At 46.3% G+C, this 23,027-nt stretch overlaps 1 protein-coding gene and 1 gene segment (V, D, J or C); one reads left to right on the plus strand and one right to left on the minus strand.

The window, feature by feature from the left end:
* Positions 1–8,220: 8,220 nt before the first annotated feature.
* On the minus strand, positions 8,221–12,240 carry LOC134616408 (uncharacterized). Its single transcript, XM_063461278.1, has 2 exons — positions 11,160–12,240; positions 8,221–8,318 (listed from the first exon to the last, which is right to left on the minus strand). The coding sequence occupies exon 1, from the start codon at positions 12,226–12,228 to the stop codon at positions 11,350–11,352; it is 879 nt and encodes a 292-aa protein (XP_063317348.1). The 5' UTR covers positions 12,229–12,240; the 3' UTR covers positions 8,221–8,318; positions 11,160–11,349.
* A 6,118-nt stretch (positions 12,241–18,358) lies between these two features.
* On the plus strand, positions 18,359–18,886 carry LOC134616462 (T cell receptor alpha variable 1-1-like). The segment is given in 2 exon segments: positions 18,359–18,404; positions 18,495–18,886. Coding segments are annotated over 2 exon segments (438 nt in total).
* The last annotated feature ends 4,141 nt before the right edge of the window (positions 18,887–23,027 follow it).

Here is a 23,027-nt window from a genome sequence, read left to right on the forward strand (position 1 = left end):
AGGATCGGGGAGTCCTGATCCGTAATTATCTTTTTACTTTTTTGTTTTTGTCTACATTATATTAAATGTTTCATAATCGGAAACATTTTAAGAGACACTTATTATTCTTAACATCTTAACAGATATTCTGACCTGTAACTATCGTAAAACGCTTCGACCGGAAGTAGACACCTTTCGCGCATGCGGGGTACCGATCGGGTTTCCGGTACGGATTGGGTAGTGACAATGCGTACTTTGAATTGGAACAGTACTTGGTCTCCGACTGATGACGTATCACGAGTACACGAGAACGCAAGTACGCACAAGTACGCATATTGATAAACGCCCACTGACAGAGCTGCTGTGGAAGCACAAAACTATTTGATTGGCTCAGCTATTAAACTGGCCCCGCCCACTGAACATGAGCTCATCCAATGACATTATTTGTTGGTCACTGTGCTGCAGTGGAAGAACATTGTTCATGTGCTGTCTGTCTGGCTTTAATAACTCCAAAGACATGTTGCTGCACCTCTTTTTGCTTCTATCTCACATTATAGGTGAGTTTAAGAACAGGGATTAAAGTTTAGTTGAAGCTGCTGCATTAAGCAGATATACAGACTGCATTTCACTACTTTTCTTCTTTCTTTTTCCAGGACTAACAGCTGGAGACTCAATCACTCCTCAACAAACTGAAGTCACTAAAACAGAAGGAGAATCTGTCACACTCACATGTAGCTATCAGACAAGTTATACACATCCTCTACTTCACTGGTACAGACATCATTCCTATGGTGGCCCTGAAGTGCAAACCACAAAAACAAATCACAAAACGCACAACAAATTGAAAAGCGCAAAAACAAATTGAAAAGCGCAAAAACAAATTGAAAAGCGCAAAAACAAATTGAAAAGCGCAAAAACAAATCTCTTAACGCAAAAACAAATTGAAAAGCGCAACAGCAAATCACTTAACGCAAAAACAAATTCACTTAACGCAAAAACAAACTGAAAAGCGCAAAAACAAATCACAAAACGCAAAAACAAATTGAAAAGCGCAAAGACAAATTGAAAAGTGCAAAAACAAATTGAAAAGCGCAAAAACAAAAACCAAACCGGAAGAGGTAGGTACCAATCCTGCAACAACAGGCATCACTGATTGGATGATGGATCAGGTAGCCTTTTGAACTGGAAGTTGTTCTATTTGGAAGTTTGGTGACTGCTCTACCAACTTTTTTCCACAACTTGGACAAAACATGTTGGCTGTATCCCAATTCAGGGTCTGCAGCCTTAAAGGCTGCATTTTAAGGCCGATTACGTCACAGCGGCGCGCCGAAGGCTGTCCCAATTCAAAGGCTGCTCGAAATGCGGCCTTCATTTCCCTGAATTTTAAGGCTGTGGCGGTGTAGACTTCGTGGCCCAACATATCCCACAATTTATAGCGCGGCAGTCACTGTGGATAATTTTGCCGCAGACGGCAGAAGCATAGCGGGCGAAGAGTAAACTGTTAAACGTAAGTACTGAATATGATGTCACTTTTTTATGTGCAAATGTTTAATAATGAGGAACATTAAAATATTACTGTTGGCCACATGTCGGCAAAGTTATTTGCCATTAGCGATGTTTGTACTTTCAGCGTTTACTTTGTTTTAAAGCATTTAAAATATAATAATACAATAGTCAACCTTAATCTTACAGAGAATGTGATGATTTCATGGATAATTAAAGTCAGTCATATATCCACAAACACAACAAGCTGAAAGTCAGTGATGCTGCTCGGTTTGCAGTCCTGAATATCACGGCACAAGCAGGATTCACTGCACTGTTAATGTTAGCTATGTTATATTGCTGCCTCTGTTCGGTGGTGTCGAGCCAAACGGACTTTAACGTGTGTTTGAACGAGCTGACGGTTCACTCGTTAAGCTGAAAGAAAGATGCTTTAATCACAGGAGTCACACATGTGTCCACTGTACCATCTGGGAACTCTTCTTGTTTAGCACTCGTAATAACACAAACACTAAATCCTCCTTCTTCCGGCGCCCCCCGTGTGCGGCAGCCTGTTACAGCAGCTCTGCTCATTCTGAGTTTATTTCTTTCTTATCTTTTCTCTCGTAATTTTCTATAACTAACGTATTAGTAATTAGACTCTGCAACCATGTTCTACCGTTTTGTGCTAGTTCTGGTCGTTTTTCTTAGTTTTTTTCTACTTTTTTCACCCGTGTGTGGGGACCCAGAGCAGGGATCCTTTGTTTACAGTAAGGATCAGCTGTTAGCGCTGCGTCCCGCAGCGGTACTGCCGGTGGACAGACCTGACATTCCCAGCGAGCTGAGGAGGAAAAGACGGGGGTGTCGTGCTGGGAAGGAGCGCCGTCGCCCGAGAAGGAGACGTTATCGACCATCTCTTCCTTCTGTAATTATTGGAAATGTACGTTCTTTGCACAATAAACTGGATGAGCTCACGTCGCTAACCTGGTCACAGAGGGAGTACCGGCAATGTAGCATCATGATGCTAACGGAGTCGTGGCTAACACCGCTAACTCCGGACACGAGCGTGACACTACCGGGATTCCAGCTGCTGCGAGCGGACAGGACGAGAGAGAGCGGTAAGAGGAAAGGAGGGGGACTGGCAGTGTTTGTGAATGACAGATGGTGTAACCCTGGGCACATCACTGTGAAAGAACAACTCTGCAGCAGAGACATTGAGCTGTTAGCCGTTAGCATGCGTCCGTACTACCTGCCCCGGGAATTCTCGCATGTTATCGCGATAACAGCGTATGTCCCCCCCTCGGCCAACGCGGATGCAGCCTGTGACACTCTCCACTCAGTGGTCAGCAGACTGCAAACACAATCTCCGAGAGCCCTCCTCATAATATCAGGGGACTTCAATCATGCCTCACTGGACTCCACACTGCCCACCTTCACCCAGTATGTGACCTGCCCAACCAGAGACAATAAAACACTGGACTTACTGTATGCCAATGCTGAAGAGGCATACAGTTCATCACCTCTCCCTCCCCTGGGCAGATCTGATCACAACCTGGTGCACCTTGTCCCTGTGTATGAGCCCTTAGTGCGCAGGGAGCCACCAGCCACCCGCACAGTGCAGAGATGGTTGGAGGAGAGCGAGGAGGCTCTTAAGGACTGTTTTGAGTCGACTGTGTGGGAGGTGATCTGTGACGACCACGGAGAGGACATCGACAGCCTTACTACATGCATTACGGACTATATTAATTTCTGTGTGGATAACACCGTACCTACCAGGACTGTACGGTGTTTCTCCAACAACAAACCTTGGATTACCCCAGAAATTAAAGCCGTCCTCAAGCAGAAGAGGAGGGCCTTCAAATCCAAAGACAAAGAGGAGTTGAAAAGGGTGCAGAGAGAGCTGAGGGGACTGATAAGGAATGGGAAGGACAGCTACAGGCAGAAGATGGAGAACCAGCTTCAGCAAAATAACGTTGGTGAAGTCTGGAGAGGCCTCAGAACCATCTCAGGCCACAAACATCAGAACTCTCTGCCTGGGAGGGATGTGAGGTGGGCAAATGAACTGAATCATTTCTTCAACAGATTTGATTCAGCCATGAGGCAGTCTTCAACATCGGCTGCAGACTCACCCACCCCCACTGCTGCTGTTCCACCTCTGACACCTCAGACACTTCACACCTCCTCTATTCACCCTGCTCACTCCTCCCCACCCCCAACAACAGCATCCAATACACACTCAACACAAGGCTCCAGACTGTCTCTCTCAACCACCCAGGTTAGGAGGGAACTGAGGAGGATTAAAGCCAAGAAGGCAGCGGTTCCAGATGGCATCAGCTCGAGGGTCGTCAGGTCCTGCGCGGACCAACTGTGTGGTGTGATGGAGCACCTCTTCAACCTGAGCCTGAGGCTGGGAAGAGTCCCACAGCTCTGGAAAACCTCCTGCGTTGTACCAGTGCCAAAGACTTCACGCCCCAAGGACCTCAAGAGCTACAGGCCGGTGGCTCTGACATCCCACCTGATGAAGACCCTGGAGCGGCTGGTCCTGGCTCAGCTTCGGCGCCTTGTGAGCTCATCACTGGATCCACTTCAGTTTGCCTACCAGCCTGGCATTGGAGCGGATGATGCCGTCATTCACCTCCTACATCGTTCCCTCGCTCACCTGGAGACCACTGGAAGCACTGTGAGAATCATGTTCTTTGATTTCTCCAGTGCCTTCAACACTATTCTTCCCTCGGTTCTGAAGGACAAGCTGGAGAACTCTGGAGTGGACCATCACCTCACTACCTGGATTTTGGACTACCTCACCGACCGACCACAGTATGTGAGGACTCAGGGCTGTGTGTCGGACAGGGTCGTCTGCAGTACGGGGGCCCCACAAGGAACGGTTCTGGCTCCGTTCCTCTTCACCATCTACACTGCAGACTTCTCCCACAACTCCACCCAGTGCTTCCTGCAGAAGTTCTCTGATGACTCTGCTATAGTCGGCCTCATCACTGATGGGGACGACAAGGAGTACAGAGGACTGACTCAGGACTTTGTGGACTGGTGCCAGCTGAACTACCTCCAGATCAATGCCAGTAAAACAAAGGAGCTGGTGGTAGACTTCCGCAGGCACAAACATCCTCCACTGCAACCACTGAACATCCAAGGTATGGACATTGAGACTGTGGACAGCTACAGGTACCTTGGTGTTCATCTGAACAGCAAACTGGACTGGACTCATAACTCAGACGCCGTCTACAGGAAAGGGCAGAGCAGGCTGTACCTGCTGCGGAGACTCAGGTCGTTTGGAGTGGAGGGCCCACTCCTGAAGACCTTCTATGACTCTGTGGTGGCCTCAGCCATCTTTTATGGTGTGGTCTGCTGGGGCGGCAGCATCTCTTCTGGGGACAGGAAGAGACTGAACAGGCTGATCCGCAGGGCCAGCTCTGTTCTAGGATGCCCTCTGGACCCAGTGGAGGTGGTGAGTGACAGGAGAATGGTGGCTAAGCTGTCATCCCTGTTGGACAACATCTCCCACCCCATGCATGAGACTGTGACAGCACTGAGCAGCTCCTTCAGTGGGAGACTGCGGCACCCACGGTGTGGGACGGAGAGATTTCGCAGGTCTTTCCTCCCCACTGCTGTCAGACTGCACAACAAAGACTCCAACTGATCAACACACACATTCACACATGTGCAATAACACTAATGTGCAATAATCTTTTCTGGCATCGTTGTATTTTTACTGAGTTGTATATAGCATTTGTATTCTATTTTTATCTTATTGCATATTTTATTCTATTTTATTCTACTGTATATAGTATTTTATTTTATTCTATTCTGTACAGTTGTGTACTGTATTTATTCTTATTTTATTTTATTCTAATTTTTGCTTCATAACTTTTGCACTGTCCACTTCCTGCTGTGACAAAACAAATTTCCCACGTGTGGGACTAATAAAGGTTATCTTATCTTATCTTATCTCTTGTGCTGTTTTGTAGCAGTGTATACACCTGAGACTGTCACCTGTCTGTCTGTCCTGCACTCTCTCTCTGTTTCTTTCTCTCTGATTGTGGAATAAAAGTATGAACATGTATTTATAAGTTACACTTGTGTTTGAATCCTGCAGCTTATCACACATTTGATTTCCATGTGTGACAACTGCAAGTGTCCAGAGTGAGGACAGACTGAGGGACCCACTGCTGCACATCATCTGTGAGGCTTTGCACCCCTGATGATCCACCAGGACAAACTCAGCAGTGTGTGAGGAAGAGGAGGAGGAAGAGCCAGCAGCAGCTGACAGATGGAGAGAATAGACAGACTGTTCCCTGTTTGTGAAGGACTGCTAGGAAAGTTTAAAAGAACTAATTGTCTGTCCTGAATCAGTCTTATTAGGTAATGTTCAAATAATGTTATCATTCCAGTGTTTTCAGTGTGGGAGAAAGTACTCAGGGCCTTCAAGTTACACACTATGAAAGGCAGCAACAAGTTTAATATTCAGAAACCTAAAGTATGTATCAGCAGCAGAATGGAGCTAAAAATAAATGTTTGTTTCAGTTCTATGAAGCTTTGAGTATTTTGGATTAGTAGCACTGCTGTGTTTGTTGCATCATATTGCTGTAATTGTTTATATGCTTTATATATTCTGAGCTAAGTTGATCTATAGTGTTACATCATATTCTATAAGGATGTTATGTGTTTGTATACTTTCTGCCCAGTTTGACCCATTTAGCAGAAGTCAGCCTGTTTAAGGCTCTGATATCTATTCTGTATGACTTAAAGCAGTTATGACATGGTCTGATTTTCTCACCCAATAAAGGGATATTTAATATATCAGTCTACTCTTCATTCTATCAGAAACAGTTATCACAGCTCGTACATTTTCTTTTTACACATATATGTAAGCATTGAGCCAAATTTAGTAATGCCAACATATTACACGGACAATATTTGTCTCTTATGTATAATAAATCTATAGATACACTGTCAAAGGTACTTGTCTTTGAGTGAAGATTTAAGGTGATAGGAAATATAAATAACTGCAACTTGAATCTTTACTGAAGCTCAGTATTAGACACAGAGTTCACTCACATGTGCTGTACCAGTGTACCTGCACATGTGATGTGACAATAGAAGTGATTTGATTTGAGAGTTCAAACTCACTGCTGTAATAACTTATAATGATTAATATAATAACTATAATATTGGTCATATCATATTTACACTGACTTTAGTCTCATGAACAACATTAGCTAATTGTTATTTACTAGCTAATCTTAAATGACTGTTCAGTACAGATATGAAGGCCAGCAATCATATTTTACAGTCCTGTGGTCTCAGCCTCAGATACTTATCAAATCATACAAAGCTCGTGTAGAAACACACACACGAACAAAATATGTTCTCCTTCATTTCCGTCAAAGCTGTATGAAACGTTTCCAGCGGTTGGTGTTATGGTTGCTAGGCAACCTGGGCAGCGCGACGGAGGCTAGACCGTCCCATTTCACAAGCCTCGCACTTCCGGCCTTAGCGGTCTTTGAGTACGCGGCCCTTGAGGATCGTTGAGGCTGCGTACTTTAAGGCTGCAGACCCTGAATTGGGATACAACCGTTGACTGCTCTTTCTCATAACCACGTTCGGATAGAACAACTTCCGGTTCAAAAGGCTACCGGATCCATCATCCAATCAGTGATGCCTGTTGTTGCAGCATTGGTACCTACCTCTTCCGGTTTGGTTTTTGTTGTTGCGCTTTTCAATTTGTTTTTGCGCTTTTCAATTTGTTGTGCGTTGTGTGATTTGTTTTTGCGTTTAGTGAATTTGTTTTTGCGCTTTTCAATTTGTTTTTGCGTTAAGTGAATTTGTTTTTGCGGTAAGTGAATTTGTTTTTGCGCTTTTCAATTTGTTTTTGCGTTAAGTGATTTGTTGTTGCGCTTTTCAATTTGTTTTTGCGTTAAGAGATTTGTTTTTGCGCTTTTCAATTTGTTTTTGCGCTTTTCAATTTGTTTTTGCGCTTTTCAATTTGTTGTGCGTTTTGTGATTTGTTTTTGTGGTTTGCACTTCAGGGCCACCGTATCATTCTGACCTTCAGGCTCCTCAGTTTATACTATGGAAAGGAGGGAAACGGGAAACAGCTCAATATATTCCTGATAATCGATATCAGTCCACAACATCAGATACATCAACTAATCTGACCATAACAGCCCTAACCCTGGCAGACACAGCTCTCTACTACTGTGCTCTAGAAACACAGTGATACAAAGTGTAGAAGAGGCTGTACAAAAACCTGAACACAGATATCTGACTACTCTTCAAAGAGGAGGGAAGTGGTATTCAAAGCACAGCTTCATATCAGATGGATTCTGCTAATTCCTGTTTTATCAGAGTCACTGTGGTTACAGCTGCTAATGAAACACTGTGGGAGGATTCACATGAGCAGCAAATCCACATCAACCACAAACCAACTGTAGGAACGTTCAGACATGAAGACATTTTATTCCTTATTTAGTGATGATATGTGTAAAAAAGCATCAGAAGTCAAATAAAGTAATGTGGAGGTAAGCATCAACGACACAGTGCTCTCAGTTCTCACTCCTTCTTTATTCGTCTCCAACATCAACTGCACATATCGCGCCACAAAACAGAGGAACACACTTCCTCAACACTGGGTGTGAGTGGAGCCCTCTAGTGGTCCACCACACATGCCCCCCCCGAACACCCAGCAGAACTAGTCCAGGACCCGGGGCTTAAGCAAACGGCCGGAACGGCTGAACCGGGGGGGTGGGGAACTGACAGAGGGCAACCCAGCCCGGAAGCGAGGCTGGCACTGGCGGTCAGAAAAAGCTGCAGGCGACTCGGACTCCGTTGATTGCGCGTCGCTCCTGGGGGAAAAAACAGAATCCATCAGCCCGGTGGCAGGTGGGCGGCCGCGGCGAGGGGCCTGGGCCGGGACCACCTGATCCTCTTGCATAACATGTGCAGGCTTAAGTCTGTCAACAGAGACAACCTCCTGCCGACCGCCAAAGTCCAAAATGAAATGTTTGCTGCCTGGTTTAAGAACCCTGTATGGCCCGTCATATGGTGGACGCAGCGGAGTCCTATGGGCATCGTGCCTGACGAAAACGAAACGAGCAGAGTCCAACGAACTCGGAACAAAAGTGTCAGGCAGGCAGTGGTGCACAGGACCGGGAACAGGAAATGAGTCTCTCGGGGGGCGAAAAGGCAACAAAGAGGCATCAAAACATGGGGGAGGGCTCTCAGGCAAGAATTCCCCGGGGACCCGGAGGGGCTGGCCGAGGACCAGTTCAGCCGGGGAAACCCCGAGGTCTTCTTTAACCGCGCTACGCAATCCCAGCAAAACCCACGGAAGACGGTCGACCCAGTCGCCACCTGTTAAGGAAGCCCGGAGCGCGGCCTTAAGAGACCGGTGAAACCGTTCGCACATCCCGTTAGCTTGCGGGTGGTATGCTGTGGTGCGGTGGACCTTGACCCCCAGGCCGTCAGCCATAGCAGACCAAAGCTCAGAAACAAACTGGGGGCCCCTGTCTGAGGTAATGTCAGCAGGGGGACCGAAACGGGAAACCCACGTCGACAAAAATGCTCTGGCCACCGTCGCCGCTGTCGTGGACGCCAGGGGTACCGCCTCCGGCCACCTGGTCGTGCGGTCCACCACAGTCAAAAGGTGCGTGAAACCCTGTGACTGCGGCAAGGGACCAACTAGGTCCACATGAACGTGATCGAAACGCCTACCGGGGATACGGAAAGGTTCGAGGGGTGCCTGCGTGTGCCGGTGGATTTTCGAGCGTTGGCATGGGATACAAACCGCCGCCCATTCTTTCACAGTCTTGCGAAGGCCCGGCCAAACGAACCTGGCGCTGACCAGCTTGACCGAGGCCCGGACGCCGGGATGAGAGAGGGCATGCACCGAGTCAAAAACACGACGACGCCACGAAAGGGGAACCACCGGGCGGGGGCGGCCGGTGGAAACGTCGCAAAGAAGGCGCGGACCGCCGTCCCACACCGGGGTGTCCTCCAGCACGAGGCCCGTTTTCGTTGACTGAAGGGCCAGGATGTCCGGGTCAGCACGTTGCTCGGCGGCCATAGCAGCGTAGTCGACACCGACATACACCGGAGAAACCAACACACGTGACAGACAGTCAGCGACGTGATTGGACTTACCAGCCACGTGCTGAATGTCTGTGGTAAACTCCGAAATGGCCGCCAACTGGCGCTGCTGGCGTGCGCTCCATGGGTCAGAGACCTTGGACATCGCAAACGTTAAAGGTTTGTGGTCAACGTATGCAGTAAAGTTGCGACCCTCGAGGAAAAAACGAAAATGTCGTGTCGCGAGGTGCAGGGCCAGCAACTCCCTGTCAAAAACACTGTACTTGCGTTCGGCATCCCGTAGCGTACGACTGAAAAAGGCGAGCGGTTGCCAGAGACCTGAAACCCGCTGTTCCAACACCCCACCCACTGCCACGTCGGACGCGTCGGTGGTCAACGCGATCTCCGCCGACGGAAGCGGGTGTGCCAGCAGGGCGGCGTCAGCCAGCGCAGACTTGGCTGCGGAAAACGCATGGAGGCGTTCTGGCAGCCAGTCAACCGGATCTTTGGCTGTCTTACCTTTTAAGGCAGCATAGAGTGGCTGTAACAGGTGGGCAGCTCTGGGGAGAAAGCGGTTGTAAAAATTTATCATCCCCAAGAACTCCTGCAACGCTTTAACCGACGTGGGGCGCGGAAAAGCTGAAACGGCCTGGACTCTGTCGGGCAACGGAACCACACCTTCAGCGGAAATGCGGTGCCCGAGGAAATCCAGAACAGGCAACCCAAACTGGCACTTGGAAGGGTTGATGATCAGGCCGTGCGCTGCCAAACGCTGGAAAACCTGGCGCAGATGGGACTCGTGCTGGCTCGCCGAGCAGCTGGCCACCAATATATCGTCCAGATAAACAAAAACGAACGGCAGCCCACGCAAAACTGAGTCCATCAGCCGCTGAAAGGTCTGGGCGGCACCTTTCAGGCCAAACGGCATGCGCAAAAACTCGAACAAGCCGAACGGGGTAATGACAGCGGTCTTAGGAACGTCTTCGGCGCGCACGGGAACTTGGTGATACCCCCGCACCAAGTCAATTTTAGAAAAAATCGACGTTCCGGCGAGATTGGCAGAAAAATCCTGAATGTGGGGGATGGGGTAACGGTCATTCTCCGTGGCATTATTTAAACGGCGGAAATCTCCGCACGGCCGCCACCGACCGTCCGATTTGGGCACCATGTGAAGCGGAGAGGCCCATGCACTGTTCGAACGCTGTACAATGCCAAGGCGCTCCATGGCAGCAAACTCTTCCCGAGCGACGGACAGTTTCGCAGGGTCGAGGCGACGCGCGCGCGCGAACACCGGGGGCCCGACCGTGGGAATATAATGCTCAACCCCGTGCTTCGTTACCGTGCCAGAGAAATCAGGGACAGACAGCGATGGAAACTCTGAAAGCAAACGCTGAAAAGCATCCCCGGAGGTCACTACATTAGCCCGAATTACGGGTTCGGCGGCCCGAGTAAAACACGGTAGGGAAGAAAACGAGAGAGCATCAATTAAACATCTGTTAGCAACATCGACAAGCAGTCCATGAGCGCACAGAAAATCAGCACCTAAAATAGGTACAGAGCTAGCGGCAACAACAAAGTTCCACTGGAAATCCCGGCCGTGAAAACAAACAGTCACCAACCTTTCCCCAAACGTTGTGATGGGAGAGCCATTAGCTGCCATGAGCTGCGGCCCACAGTTCGCTGCTAGTCCGTCGGCAGCGGTAGGGGGAAGGAGGCTCTTCTGGGAGCCGGAGTCCACGAGAAAACGTCTCCCGGAGCGCGAGTCCTCTATGAAGAGCAGCCTTTCTGTGTCGCCAGCGGTCGCGGCTGCTACGGCGCGCTGGCGGGTCCGTTTCCCTGGGCCGTGAAAGCGCAAGGCGGCAGGCAGCGACGCGCTCTGTCGCCAAAACGCTGATGGTAGAAACAGATGTTCTTTCCGCGGTGCCGGCGTGTAGCAATCCCTGCCGTCAGCAAGGGGGCGGATGCTCCGGGGGAGGCAGGTGGAGCAGTGGAAGGCGCCGCCGGCGAGTCCGTAGCCAGGGCGTGAACGTTGAAAGTGCGGCTAGCCAGGAGAATGCGATCCGCTTCTTCAGCCAGGGAGCGATAATCCTTCGCCGGCAGAAGTGGGGAGTTTGCGAGGACAGCTCTCACGGCGGCCGGTAGCTGGCGGAGGAAGAGGTGGGCGAAGAGGAATCCCCCGTCATCCGGCCCGAGCAACGATAGCATGTTCTCCATGAGCTCGAGCGCGGTACCGCCACCCAAGCCTGACAAGTTGAGGAGCTTTTCGGCTCGTTCAGCGTCGGAGAGGGCATAGCGCCGAAGAAGCAGCTCTTTAAGGGCGGCGTATTTCCCTTGGGCGGGTGGGTCCCGGAGGAGCGCCATCGCGCGACGGGTGGCCAGCGGGTCGAGCGAGGCCACCACATGGTGATACTTCGTGTCGTCAGCCGAGATGCCGCGAAGGGCGAACTGAGCCTCCACGTGTACGAACCACGACGGGGGGTCATGGAGCCAAAAGTCCGGCAGTTTCAGCGCCACAGCGAACGTAGCTGCAACAGGAGGCGGAGGTCCGGCGGCCGCTGATGCCTCCATAGCGGAGTCTGCGTCATCTGCGGCCCGTTGCATGCTCGAGTCAGGGGTCACCAATGTGGAGGTAAGCATCAACGACACAGTGCTCTCAGTTCTCACTCCTTCTTTATTCGTCTCCAACATCAACTGCACATATCGCGCCACAAAACAGAGGAACACACTTCCTCAACACTGGGTGTGAGTGGAGCCCTCTAGTGGTCCACCACAGTAACTAGTAATAAACTCCCAACATTGTTGGTGCATTAATGATGTTTTACAGCTGAAAGATTTACTTGTTGATGTTTCTTTCTTGTCTCTTTGTCGATGTAGGTTTGCCTTTGTGTTTCGCCCCTCTATGTCTCTCCAGTCTCTACTTATATGTGTGCGAGTGTGTGTTTTACAGGCCTTGTCCCCCGTATCTGTTTCCATGTTCTTCTCCCTTTGTTCCTTTCTGTTCCTCGAGTCTATCATGTAATTTATGCCTGTGTGTTCTTTGTCCTGTTGTCAAGTTTGGTTGTCATGCCTGTGTATCCATATGTCTGTGAAGGTTCTCAGTCATCCAGGTCATCGTAGTCAAAGGAGTTTGCAAAGACAAGCGTCTGGACTTCTTTAAGTTGCTTGAAGACGTTTCACCTCTCATCCGAGAAGCTTCTTCAGTTCTAAGGTCAAATGGTGGAGATTCCCAGATCTGGGACTCTCCACCATTAACTTAAAGAAGTCCAGACGCTTGTCTTTGCAAACTCCTTTGACTGTGTATCCATGTTTCCTGTTTTATTTTGAAAGGTCTAGTGTCGTCATGTTTAGCATGTTCAGTTATATTTCCCCCTGTAGTGTTCAGGTTCATTTGTGTCAGCTGTGTTTCCCCAGGTGTTTCTACTTCCCTCATTATAATCCCCTCAGGAAAAGAGACACCCCCCCCCCCCCCCCCTTTCAAAACGGTGAAAACTTGGCCTGAAGGTGCCTCCGAACATCTGCAGGACTGTTTTGAGCTAACAGACTGAAGCATTTTTGAATCTCTGGACCTGGAGGAATACACTACATCTGTACTCTCCTACATCAAGCACAAAAACTCTGGATGAGAAGAGAATTCAGGATCCTGCTGAAGGGAAGAAACACTGCCTATCGGTCTCAAGACCTGGAACATACAGTGCAGCTAGGGCAAATCTGAAAAGGGGCATCAGACGGGTTAAGTTGGACTACAAAAATAAAATTTAGGCCCACCTTCACAGTGACATTTCAAGGCAGGTGTGGAGGGCAGTCCATAACATCACCAACTACAAACCTAGATCCAACGCTGTGGATGTTGATGCTGCACTCGTAGAGAAGCTGAACTGCTTCTACGCCCGCTTCGAACAGAAAACACCAGAAGTGGCTGCATCACATCCACCAGCCAATATCAGCCACATCTTCACTGTTGAAGAGCATGATGTGAGGTATGTACTAAGGGCAGTAAAAACCCCAAGAAAGCAGCAGGACCGGACAGCATCTCTGGAAGTGTGCTAAAGGATGTGCAGATCAGTTAATAGGGGTCTTTATCAGGGGTTCTGATTAAATTTAAATGTACAATAATTGATTACACCGCAGTGGAGAGTAGACTTTATCACAGTAGATGTCTTTCTGAAAGCACTGTAACTAAGTTTAAGAATATAATCCACCCACTGTTATCATCTTCAATGCCCTGTACCAACATAGAGCAGAGCAGCTATCTGAACGCTACTCCAACAGAGGTCGATTATCTTGTTAAAAATTTTACCTCCTCACTACGTACGACTCTGGATACTGTAGCTCCTGTGAAAAATAAGCCCTCAAATCAGAAGTACCTGACTCCGTGGTATAATTCTCAAACACGTAGCCTAAAGCAGATAACTCGTAAGCTGGAGAGGAAATGGCGTGTCACAAATTTAGAGGATCATCATTTAGCCTGGAGAAATAGTTTGTTGCTTTATAAGAAAGCCCTCCGCAAAGCCAGAACATCTTACTATTCATCACTGATTGAAGAAAATAAGAACAACCCCAGGTTTCTCTTCAGCACTGTAGCCAGGCTGACAAACAGTCAGAGCTCTGTTGAGCCAACCATCCCTTTAACGTTAACTAGTAATGACTTCATGAACTTCTTCACGAATAAAATTTTAATCATTAGAGAAAAAATTACCAATAATCATCTCACAGATGTAATATTATCTACAGCTACTTTCAGTACCATTGATATTCATTTAGACTCTTTTTCTCCAATTGATCTTTCTGAGTTAACTTCAATAATTACTTCCTCCAAACCATCAACGTGTCTTTTAGACCCCATTCTGTTAGGATGCCTGGGTCGTTGACCCAGGGTTTTGAGTTTATTATATTATTTATCATTTCTGGTCGTTGGTTTCTTTCTTTGAGTTCTGTCTTATGGTTTATGTCTCTGTGTAATCCCTAGTTGCTGTCTCCCCTGTCTGCTATTTCCCCGTGTCCAGTCAGTGTCTGTGTCTGCCCTGGTCCCACGTCTCTGTTCCCTCTGTTGTGCCTGCCTGTGAGTCTGTGTCTGTAAGTTCAGTCTGTGTTATGTTTCCTGTTTTACTTTGAAAGTCCATGTCTTATGTTAATATATCTGGTTTTGCTTTCTTTGTCTCGTCAGGCCTGATTTGCCCCAGCTGTGTTTCCCTCCTGTTACTCATTCCCTGATTGCTCCCTTTGTGTATTTAAGCCCTGTGTTTCTCTGTGTCCGTGTTGCGATCTACCGTTTATTATGCTGTGTGTTCTGTCTGCTTGCCTGAGTTCATGTTTGAAGTCTCAGTTCTGGTACCTTTTTTGAGTTCAGCATTAAAGCTGTTTTTGAGTTTACTTTGTGCCTCTGAGCGTCTGCACTTCTGGGTCCACGATTCCTGTCTGCACACAGCCCACACATAACACATTCCTACAAAACTGCTCAAAGAAGTCCTGCCATTAATTAATTCTTCGATCTCAAATATGATCAACCTATCTCTAATAATCAGCTATGTACCACAGGCCTTCAAGCTGGCTGTAGTTAAACCTTTACTCAAAAAGCATCTCTAGACCCAGCAGTCTTAGCTAATTATAGGCCAATCTCCAACCTTCCTTTCATATCAAACATCCTTGAAAGAGTAGTTGTCAAAGAGCTAACAGATCATCTGCAGAGGAATGGCTTATTTGAAGAGTTTCAGTCAGGTTTCAGAGCTCATCACAGCACAGAAACAGCTTTAGTGAAGGTTACAAATGATCTTCTTATGGCCTCTGACAGTGGACTCATCTCTGTGCTTGTCCTGCTAGACCTCAGTGCAGCGTTCGATACTGTTGATCATAATATCCTATTAGAGCGATTAGAACATGCTGTAGGTATTACAGGTACTGCACTGCAGTGGTTTGTATCATATCTATCTAATATACTCCAATTTGTGCATGTAAATGGAGAGTCCTCTTCACACACTAAGGTCAATTATGGTGTTCCACAGGGTTCAGTGCTAGGACCAATTCTGTTTACATTATACATGCTTCCCCTAGGCCAGGGGTGTCAAACTCCAGGCCTCAAGGGCCGGTGTCCTGCAGGCTTTAGATCTCACCCCGGGTCAACACACCTGAATCACATGATTAGTTCATTACCAGGCCTATGGAGAACTTAAAACATGTTGAGGAGGTCTTTTAGCCATTTAAATCAGCTGTGTTGGATTAGGACACATCTAAAACCTGCAGGACACCGGCTCTCGAGGCCTGGAGTTCGACACCTGTGCCCTAGGCAGCATCATTAGAAGACATAGCATACATTTTCACTGCTATGCAGATGACACCCAGCTCTATCTGTCCATGAAGCCAGGTAACACACACCAATGAGTTAAACTGCAGGAATGTCTTAAAGACATAAAGACCTGGATGGCCGCTAACTTTCTGCTTCTTAATTCAGATCAAACTGAGGTTATTGTACTCGGCCCTGAAAATCTTAGAAATATGGTATCTAACCAGATTCTTACTCTGGATGGCATTACCTTGGCCTCCAGTAACACTGTGAGGAACCTTGGAGTCATTTTTGACCAGGACATGTCCTTCAATGCACATATTAAACAAATATGTAAGACTGCTTTCTTCCATTTGCGCAACATCTCTAAAGTTAGAAATATCCTGTCTCAGAGTGACGCTGAAAAACTAGTTCATGCATTTATTACTTCCAGGCTGGACTACTGTAATTCATTATTATCAGGAAGTCCTAAAAACTCCCTGAAAAGCCTTCAGTTAATCCAAAATGCTGCAGCAAGAGTCCTGACAGAGACTAGAAAGAGAGAGCAGATTTCTCCTGTTTTGGCTTCCCTTCATTGGCTTCCTGTTAAATCCAGAATTGAATTCAAAATCCTGCTCCTCACATCAGGGGTGATTCTAGGACCAGAAACCTGCTTCGACCCAACCAGTCGCAGCAGATGGCCCTGCCCCTCCCTGAGCCTCGTTCTGTTGGAGGTTTCTTCCTGTTAAAAGGGAGTTTTTCCTTCCCACTGTCGCCAAAGTGCTTGCTCATAGGGGGTCATATGATTGTTGGGTTTTTCTCTGTATTTATTATTGTACTATCTACCGTACAATATAAAGCGCCTTGAGGCGACTATTTTTGTGATTTGGCGCTGTATAAATAAAATTAAATTGAATTAAATTTACCAAAATATTCAACCTGTCTTTAACACAGGCCACCGTTCCACCCTGCCTGAAGTCCTCTACCATCATCCCCAGTCTAAAGAAAGCTACCACCCAGTGCCTAAACAATTTCCGGCCAGTGGCTCTTGCTCCACTCATTTCAAAGTGTCTTGAGAAATTGGTCAAAACTCACATCATTCGAAGACTCACAACCACATTCGATCCCCAACAGTTTGCATACAGGAAGAACATTTCAAAAGGCCATGCCCATAGCCCTCCCCAACTGTCCTCAGCACTCAGCCCCAACACCGACTCCCCTTAGGGATGTGTGCTGAGTTCCCTGCTGTACACTCTATACCAGGGGTCTCAAACTCCAGTCCTCGAGGGCCGCTGTCCTGAAACTTTCCATGTGTCCCTGCTGCAACACACCTGAATACAATTAGTAGGTCATTATCAAGACTCTATAGACTTGACTGCATGCTGCATCCACCCGTACAACACTATTGTGAAGTTTGCAGATGATAAAACTGTGGTCAGGCTCATCATGGGCAGAGATGAGTCTGCATACAGGGACGAAGTGGAAAAACCGTCACCATGGTGAAGCCAGAACAACCTGGTTCTCAACACCACAAAAACCAAAGAAATAACTGCTGACTTCAGAAAGAACAAATGTGACCCTCAGCCCATACGCATTAATGGGGACTGTGTGGAGAAGGTCTCTGACTTCAAGTTCCTGGGCCTGCACCTGGGTGGTGACTTACCCTGGAAAATAAACACCACAGCTATGATCAAGAAGGTGCTCAATTGAAAGCACCCTGACATACTGCGTCTCAGTGTGGTTTGCCAGCAGAATGCTCAGGAAAGAGCATCACTCCAGAGGATTATCGACTGTCCTTTCCACTCCCCAGAGGACCTGTACAGGTCCCACTGCCACAGGAAAGCCTGCAGCATCCTGAAGGACACATCTGACCCCACATATCACCTGTTCCAGCCGTTACCCTCAGGAAGGCGGTACAGGACAATTAAGGTCAAAACAAACAGACTGAGAAACAGTACATACACCAGGGCTGTTGCATTAATAAATACACTCAGGGGATAAATCACTGCGAAATACAAAAACTTTTAACTGTGCAATACTTCTGGGGGCAAAATCACTGTGACACAAAAATCTTTTTAATTTTCTACTAACATGTTATACTCTGTGGATTAATCACTGTGTATACAAACAAAAACCTCTTAACTTTCAGGATAACCATAGTTTCACTTATTCATTCATATATATAGTAGTTTTTCTTGTCTTCTACATACCATACATTATATTTATTTATTTTTCTCTTAAAATTGCACTCTTTTTACTTGCACTGAAGGGTTTGCACACAATTTCATTGTTCTTAAAGCACAATGACAATAAAGAGTCTAATTCTATTTCTAAACCTGCTTCCTGCAATAGGAGCAAATATCCAATGAAAGCAGAGCAGCAGAAAGACGTGCTGAGTGTAAAGCTGTCAGCAGGGGGAATAACACAGGGCTGTGAATGAGTCCTGTCACTGTGATCAGGCTCCTCCTTCTAATCCACCAACTTAGTGTTGATGAAGACTAAACAGAGAGATCACAGCTTCTTTATACTTGCTGTAGCTCACAGTTACTCTACACTGCAGATATGACGCCTCTGTTCATCTCAGTGCTGCTGGCTGCTATGTGCCTCGGTATGAACACAACTCTGTTTCTTTGATATCAATCCAACATTGACATGATTCTTTAACAGCACACTGATACTGTTTGTTGGTGTTTTACAGAATGCAGAGCACAAAAAGACAACGTGCTGCAAGCAAAAGGAGAAGAGACTGCTGCTGAAGGAGGCACAGTAACACTTCACTGTCTCTATAACACCAGTGGTTTAACAGGCACTTCTCTCTTCTGGTACAAACAGGATGGAAACAACAGCCCCAAATTCATCCTGAGCCGTGTTAGTGGGGACCAAGGAAACACAGCAGACGAGTTCAAGGAGAGATTTTCATCCACACTGGATTCCAGCATCAGATCAGTTCCTCTGAAGATCCAGAAGCTTCAGTTGTCTGACTCTGCTGTGTACTACTGTGCTCTGCAGCCCACAGTGACAGGAAACACCAAAACTCTGTACAAAAACCTTTGGCGCAAAGACAACAGAATACTCCACAACATCCACTAGAGGGAGCCACACACTGTTAAACCTCTCTAGTTTGTTTCATTCAGTTTCATTTGGCAACAGTGGGAAGGAAAAACTCCCTTTTTTACATGAAGAAACCTCCAGCAGAACCAGGCTAATCTGTGTGACCAGTTTGGGTGATGGGAGGAAGACAGGACAGAGAAACACTGTGGAGGAGAGCCAGAGATTAATAATAACTAATGATTCAATGCAGAGAGGTGTATAAACACATAGTGGGTGAAGAAGAAACACTGAGTGCATCATGGGAATCCTCCAGCAGCCTACAGCTATTGTAGAGTTGTTATTTATGAGGGGAGTAGATGAAGAGCAAATTATGGATGTAGTTACACCCTTTAACTCCACGAAATCAACTGACTGTGATGGCACTGATATGCACTTAAAGATATTTTTACATGTATTGTGAAACCATTTATCTACATTTGTAATCTGTCATTACAAAGTGGTTTATTTCCTGATAAGATGAAAATTGCAAATGTAGTTCCAATATATAAAGCTGGAGACAAACATCTTCTCACAAACTATCGGCCCATCTCTTTGCTACCGCAGTTCTCTAAGATACTGGAAAAAATATTTTACAATAGATTATATGACTTTATCAGAAAAAAACCCCCCAATGTAATATATGAACAGCAATATGGATTTAGACCCAAAAGGACCACAACGCATGTCTTAATGGAGTTTATAGATACAGTAACGACTGCTATTGAAAACAAAGAATATGCTGTCGTAGTTTTTTTAGATTTAAAGAAAGCATTCGATACAGTTGATCACAACCTTTACCCAGTCATAACCAATTTACCCAAATAAATGTCATAAAGTCAGAACTGAAACCTGTTGTGTGTGGGGTTCCCCAAAGATCAGTTTTGGGGCCGCTACTTTTCATATTGTATATTAACCCTTTAAAGCCGGTCGGAGCGGGCACGCTCCGTTTTGCGTAACTATCTTTAAATCCCTGTAGAACCGGTCCGGTGTTCCAGATTAACTGGCCCTTAGATTAACTGGATTTGGTCGAACAGATGTGTGGCAGACTTGCGTTTCAGGAGCTGCTACCGACAAACCAGCAAAAAACCGCCAAATGTGTCATCTGTGACACTTGTGAGGTTATCTCAAATACACTCCGTCAGTCTTGATGCTGTTGAACAACAAAATGTTTAAAAATGTCGCGAGTTTACCTGGTGATATCCTCATGCGCCACGCGATCGCGAAAACAGCAAACAATTAACACCACGCCGATGTTGTTCACAGGACAGCAAGAGTAAACGATCGGGAGACTCCAGTCGTCGTTATCGTTCCCCTCGCACGTTTTATTACTCTGATTTCAGCGTTTTTGCTTCACAACTAAAGCGTGCAGTTTACTTTGTGTGCACTAACATGGACTCGAGTCAACCTTGGCCATCTCTGGCCAAGTGCCATAGCCTACAGCAGGTGTGGGCAATCTCAGTCCACGAGGGCCGGTGTCCCTGCAGATTTTAGATCTCACCTTGGGTCAACACACCTGAATCACATGATTAGTTTGTTACCAGGCCTCTGGAGAACTTCAGGACATGTTGAGGAGCTAATTTAGCCATTTAAATCAGCTGTGTTGGTTCGAGGACACATCTAAAACCTTCAGGGACACCGGCCTTCGTGGACTGAGATTGCCCACCCCTGGCCTACAGCCAGATCAACTTGTGACACACCTACACCACGTTTGAATTCGTTTCATGCACAATACATTTGTACCTTTCAATTGTGTCTGTTTGTGCGTCATGCAAATAAACCTTTGAAATGAATGAAATGATATCATGTATTTATTATTGGCCAACTACATGTAAAATAATCACACCGTGACGTCTCTGCCTTTCTAAATATTCTTCCCAGCTATACCAGGTGAGATCTTTTTCTTGTAAAACAAAGGGGAGCCTAGCAAAAAAAGTTTGGGAACCACTGGGTTAATGTGAGACAATCAGTACTGTATAAAATGATCGAGGTACATGTTTTTCTAATTCAGCTTCCAAGCAGCTGGACATCCTCCTAATTTTTAAAGTGGTCATGGACAAAGATTCCTCAGAGTCATCCGATGGAACACAAAACACTGCTCAGTAGACCATTTAACACTTTATTACTTCTAAAAGGCAGATGCGTCTTGCATGACACTTTGCCACGGATCTCAAAATTGTGGTGTGCCCCTGACAGTTTTATTACAGAAGCTCTCTCATTCTAAACAACAGTGTCTCAGTAACTTTCCACTAGAGATGGTCACCTCTTTTCTACATTTTCCCAGGCAAGCATGACCGAGAGTCTGCAGCTTTCTACTACCCAAGGACACATGGTCTCATGCTTTTATTTTTCAGGGCTGTGTCCACTTAATACTATACTATATGACTTTATAACACTTATTAATAAAAAGCATAGCATTATTGATGCACTGCAAATTATTTAAGATAAGATAAGATAAGATAACCTTTATTAGTCCCACACGTGGGAAATTTGTTTTGTCACAGCAGGAAGTGGACAGTGCAAAAGTTATGAAGCAAAAATTAGAATAAAATAAAATAAGAATAAATACAGTACACAACTGTACAGAATAGAATAAAATAAAATACTATATACAGTAGAATAAAATAGAATAAAATATACAATAAGATAAAAATAGAATACAAATGCTATATACAACTGAGTAAAAATACAATGATGCCAGAAAAGATTATTGCACATTAGTGTTATTGCACATTTGTGGATGTGTGTGTTTGATCAGCTAAAGTCTTTGTTGTGGAGTCTGACAGCAGTGGGGAGGAAAGACCTGTGAAATCTCTCCGTCCCACACCGTGGGTGCTGCAGCCACTGAAGGAGCTGCTCAGTGCTGTCACAGTCTCATGCATGGGGTGGGAGATGTTGTCCAACAGTGATGACAGCTTAGCCACCATTCTCCTGTCACTCACCACCTCCACTGGGTCCAGAGGGCATCCTAGAACAGAGCTGGCCCTTCGGATCAGCCTGTTCAGTCTCTTCCTGTCCCCAGCAGAGATGCTGCCGCCCCAGCAGACCACACCATAAAAGATGGCTGAGGCCACCACAGAGTCATAGAAGGTCTTCAGGAGTGGGCCCTCCACTCCAAACGACCTGAGTCTCCGCAGCAGGTACAGTCTGCTCTGCCCTTTCCTGTAGAGGGCGTCTGAGTTATGAGTCCAGTCCAGTTTGCTGTTCAGATGAACATCAAGGTACCTGTAGCTGTCCACAGCCTCAATTTGATCCCAACAGCTCCCACCTGAAAGTGAAAAAGCTGCTACTAGTGTGTAAAGCAGGAGGAAGTGAGAGAAGTTCAAATCCAGATCAGAGAGGAGGAGGAGAGATTCAGGGTGGAGCTGAGCTGTTACTGAACTAGAAGAGAGAGAAACCTCCACATTCAACAGAGTTCAGCACACAAACCATAAACTTTACCTTCATTCAACATGTTGTCTTTGGACTATTATGCACTTTCTTTACTGATTCTCACCATTCTAACAGGTACGTTACAATCTGTGTGTTTAAAGAAATACATTTCAATTGTGATGATTTATAAAAGTATCAAATATGTTTCTGTTCCTTTAGGTGTCAGCTGTGAAGATCTCACTCCAACCAACAAAGAAGTGTTCAGTGTAGAAGGCAGCACTGTTACTCTGTCCTATAGATACTCCAAAACTGCTGATGGGAATGATTATTTCTTTTGGTATCGACAATATCCTGGAAAGCCACCAAAGTTCCTGATCTCTCACTTGGGAACAGGAGTGAAACTGTCAGATCCAGTCCCTGGAATAACTTTTAATGTGAGTAAAGATAAAACACTGATGACTCTTCAGATCTCCTCTGCTGCAGTGACAGACTCTGCTGTGTACTACTGTGCTGTGAGGCCCACAGTGACAGGAAACACCAAAACTCTGTACAAAAACCTTTGGAGCAAAGACAACAGAATACTCCACAACATCCACTAGAGGGAGCCACACACTGTTAAACCTCTGATTCAAGTCGAGACAAGTGAACTTTATTTGTATGTCCTGAAACTTTTGCGTGTGTCCCTGCTGCAACAGACCTGAATAAAATTAGTAGGTCATTTACAACACTATAGGCTTGAGGAGATCTGCGAAGGAGATCTGCGAAGGAGATC

This window comes from Pelmatolapia mariae, linkage group LG18 (genome assembly GCF_036321145.2).
Source record: "Pelmatolapia mariae isolate MD_Pm_ZW linkage group LG18, Pm_UMD_F_2, whole genome shotgun sequence".
Taxonomy (NCBI): Eukaryota; Metazoa; Chordata; class Actinopteri; order Cichliformes; family Cichlidae; genus Pelmatolapia; species Pelmatolapia mariae.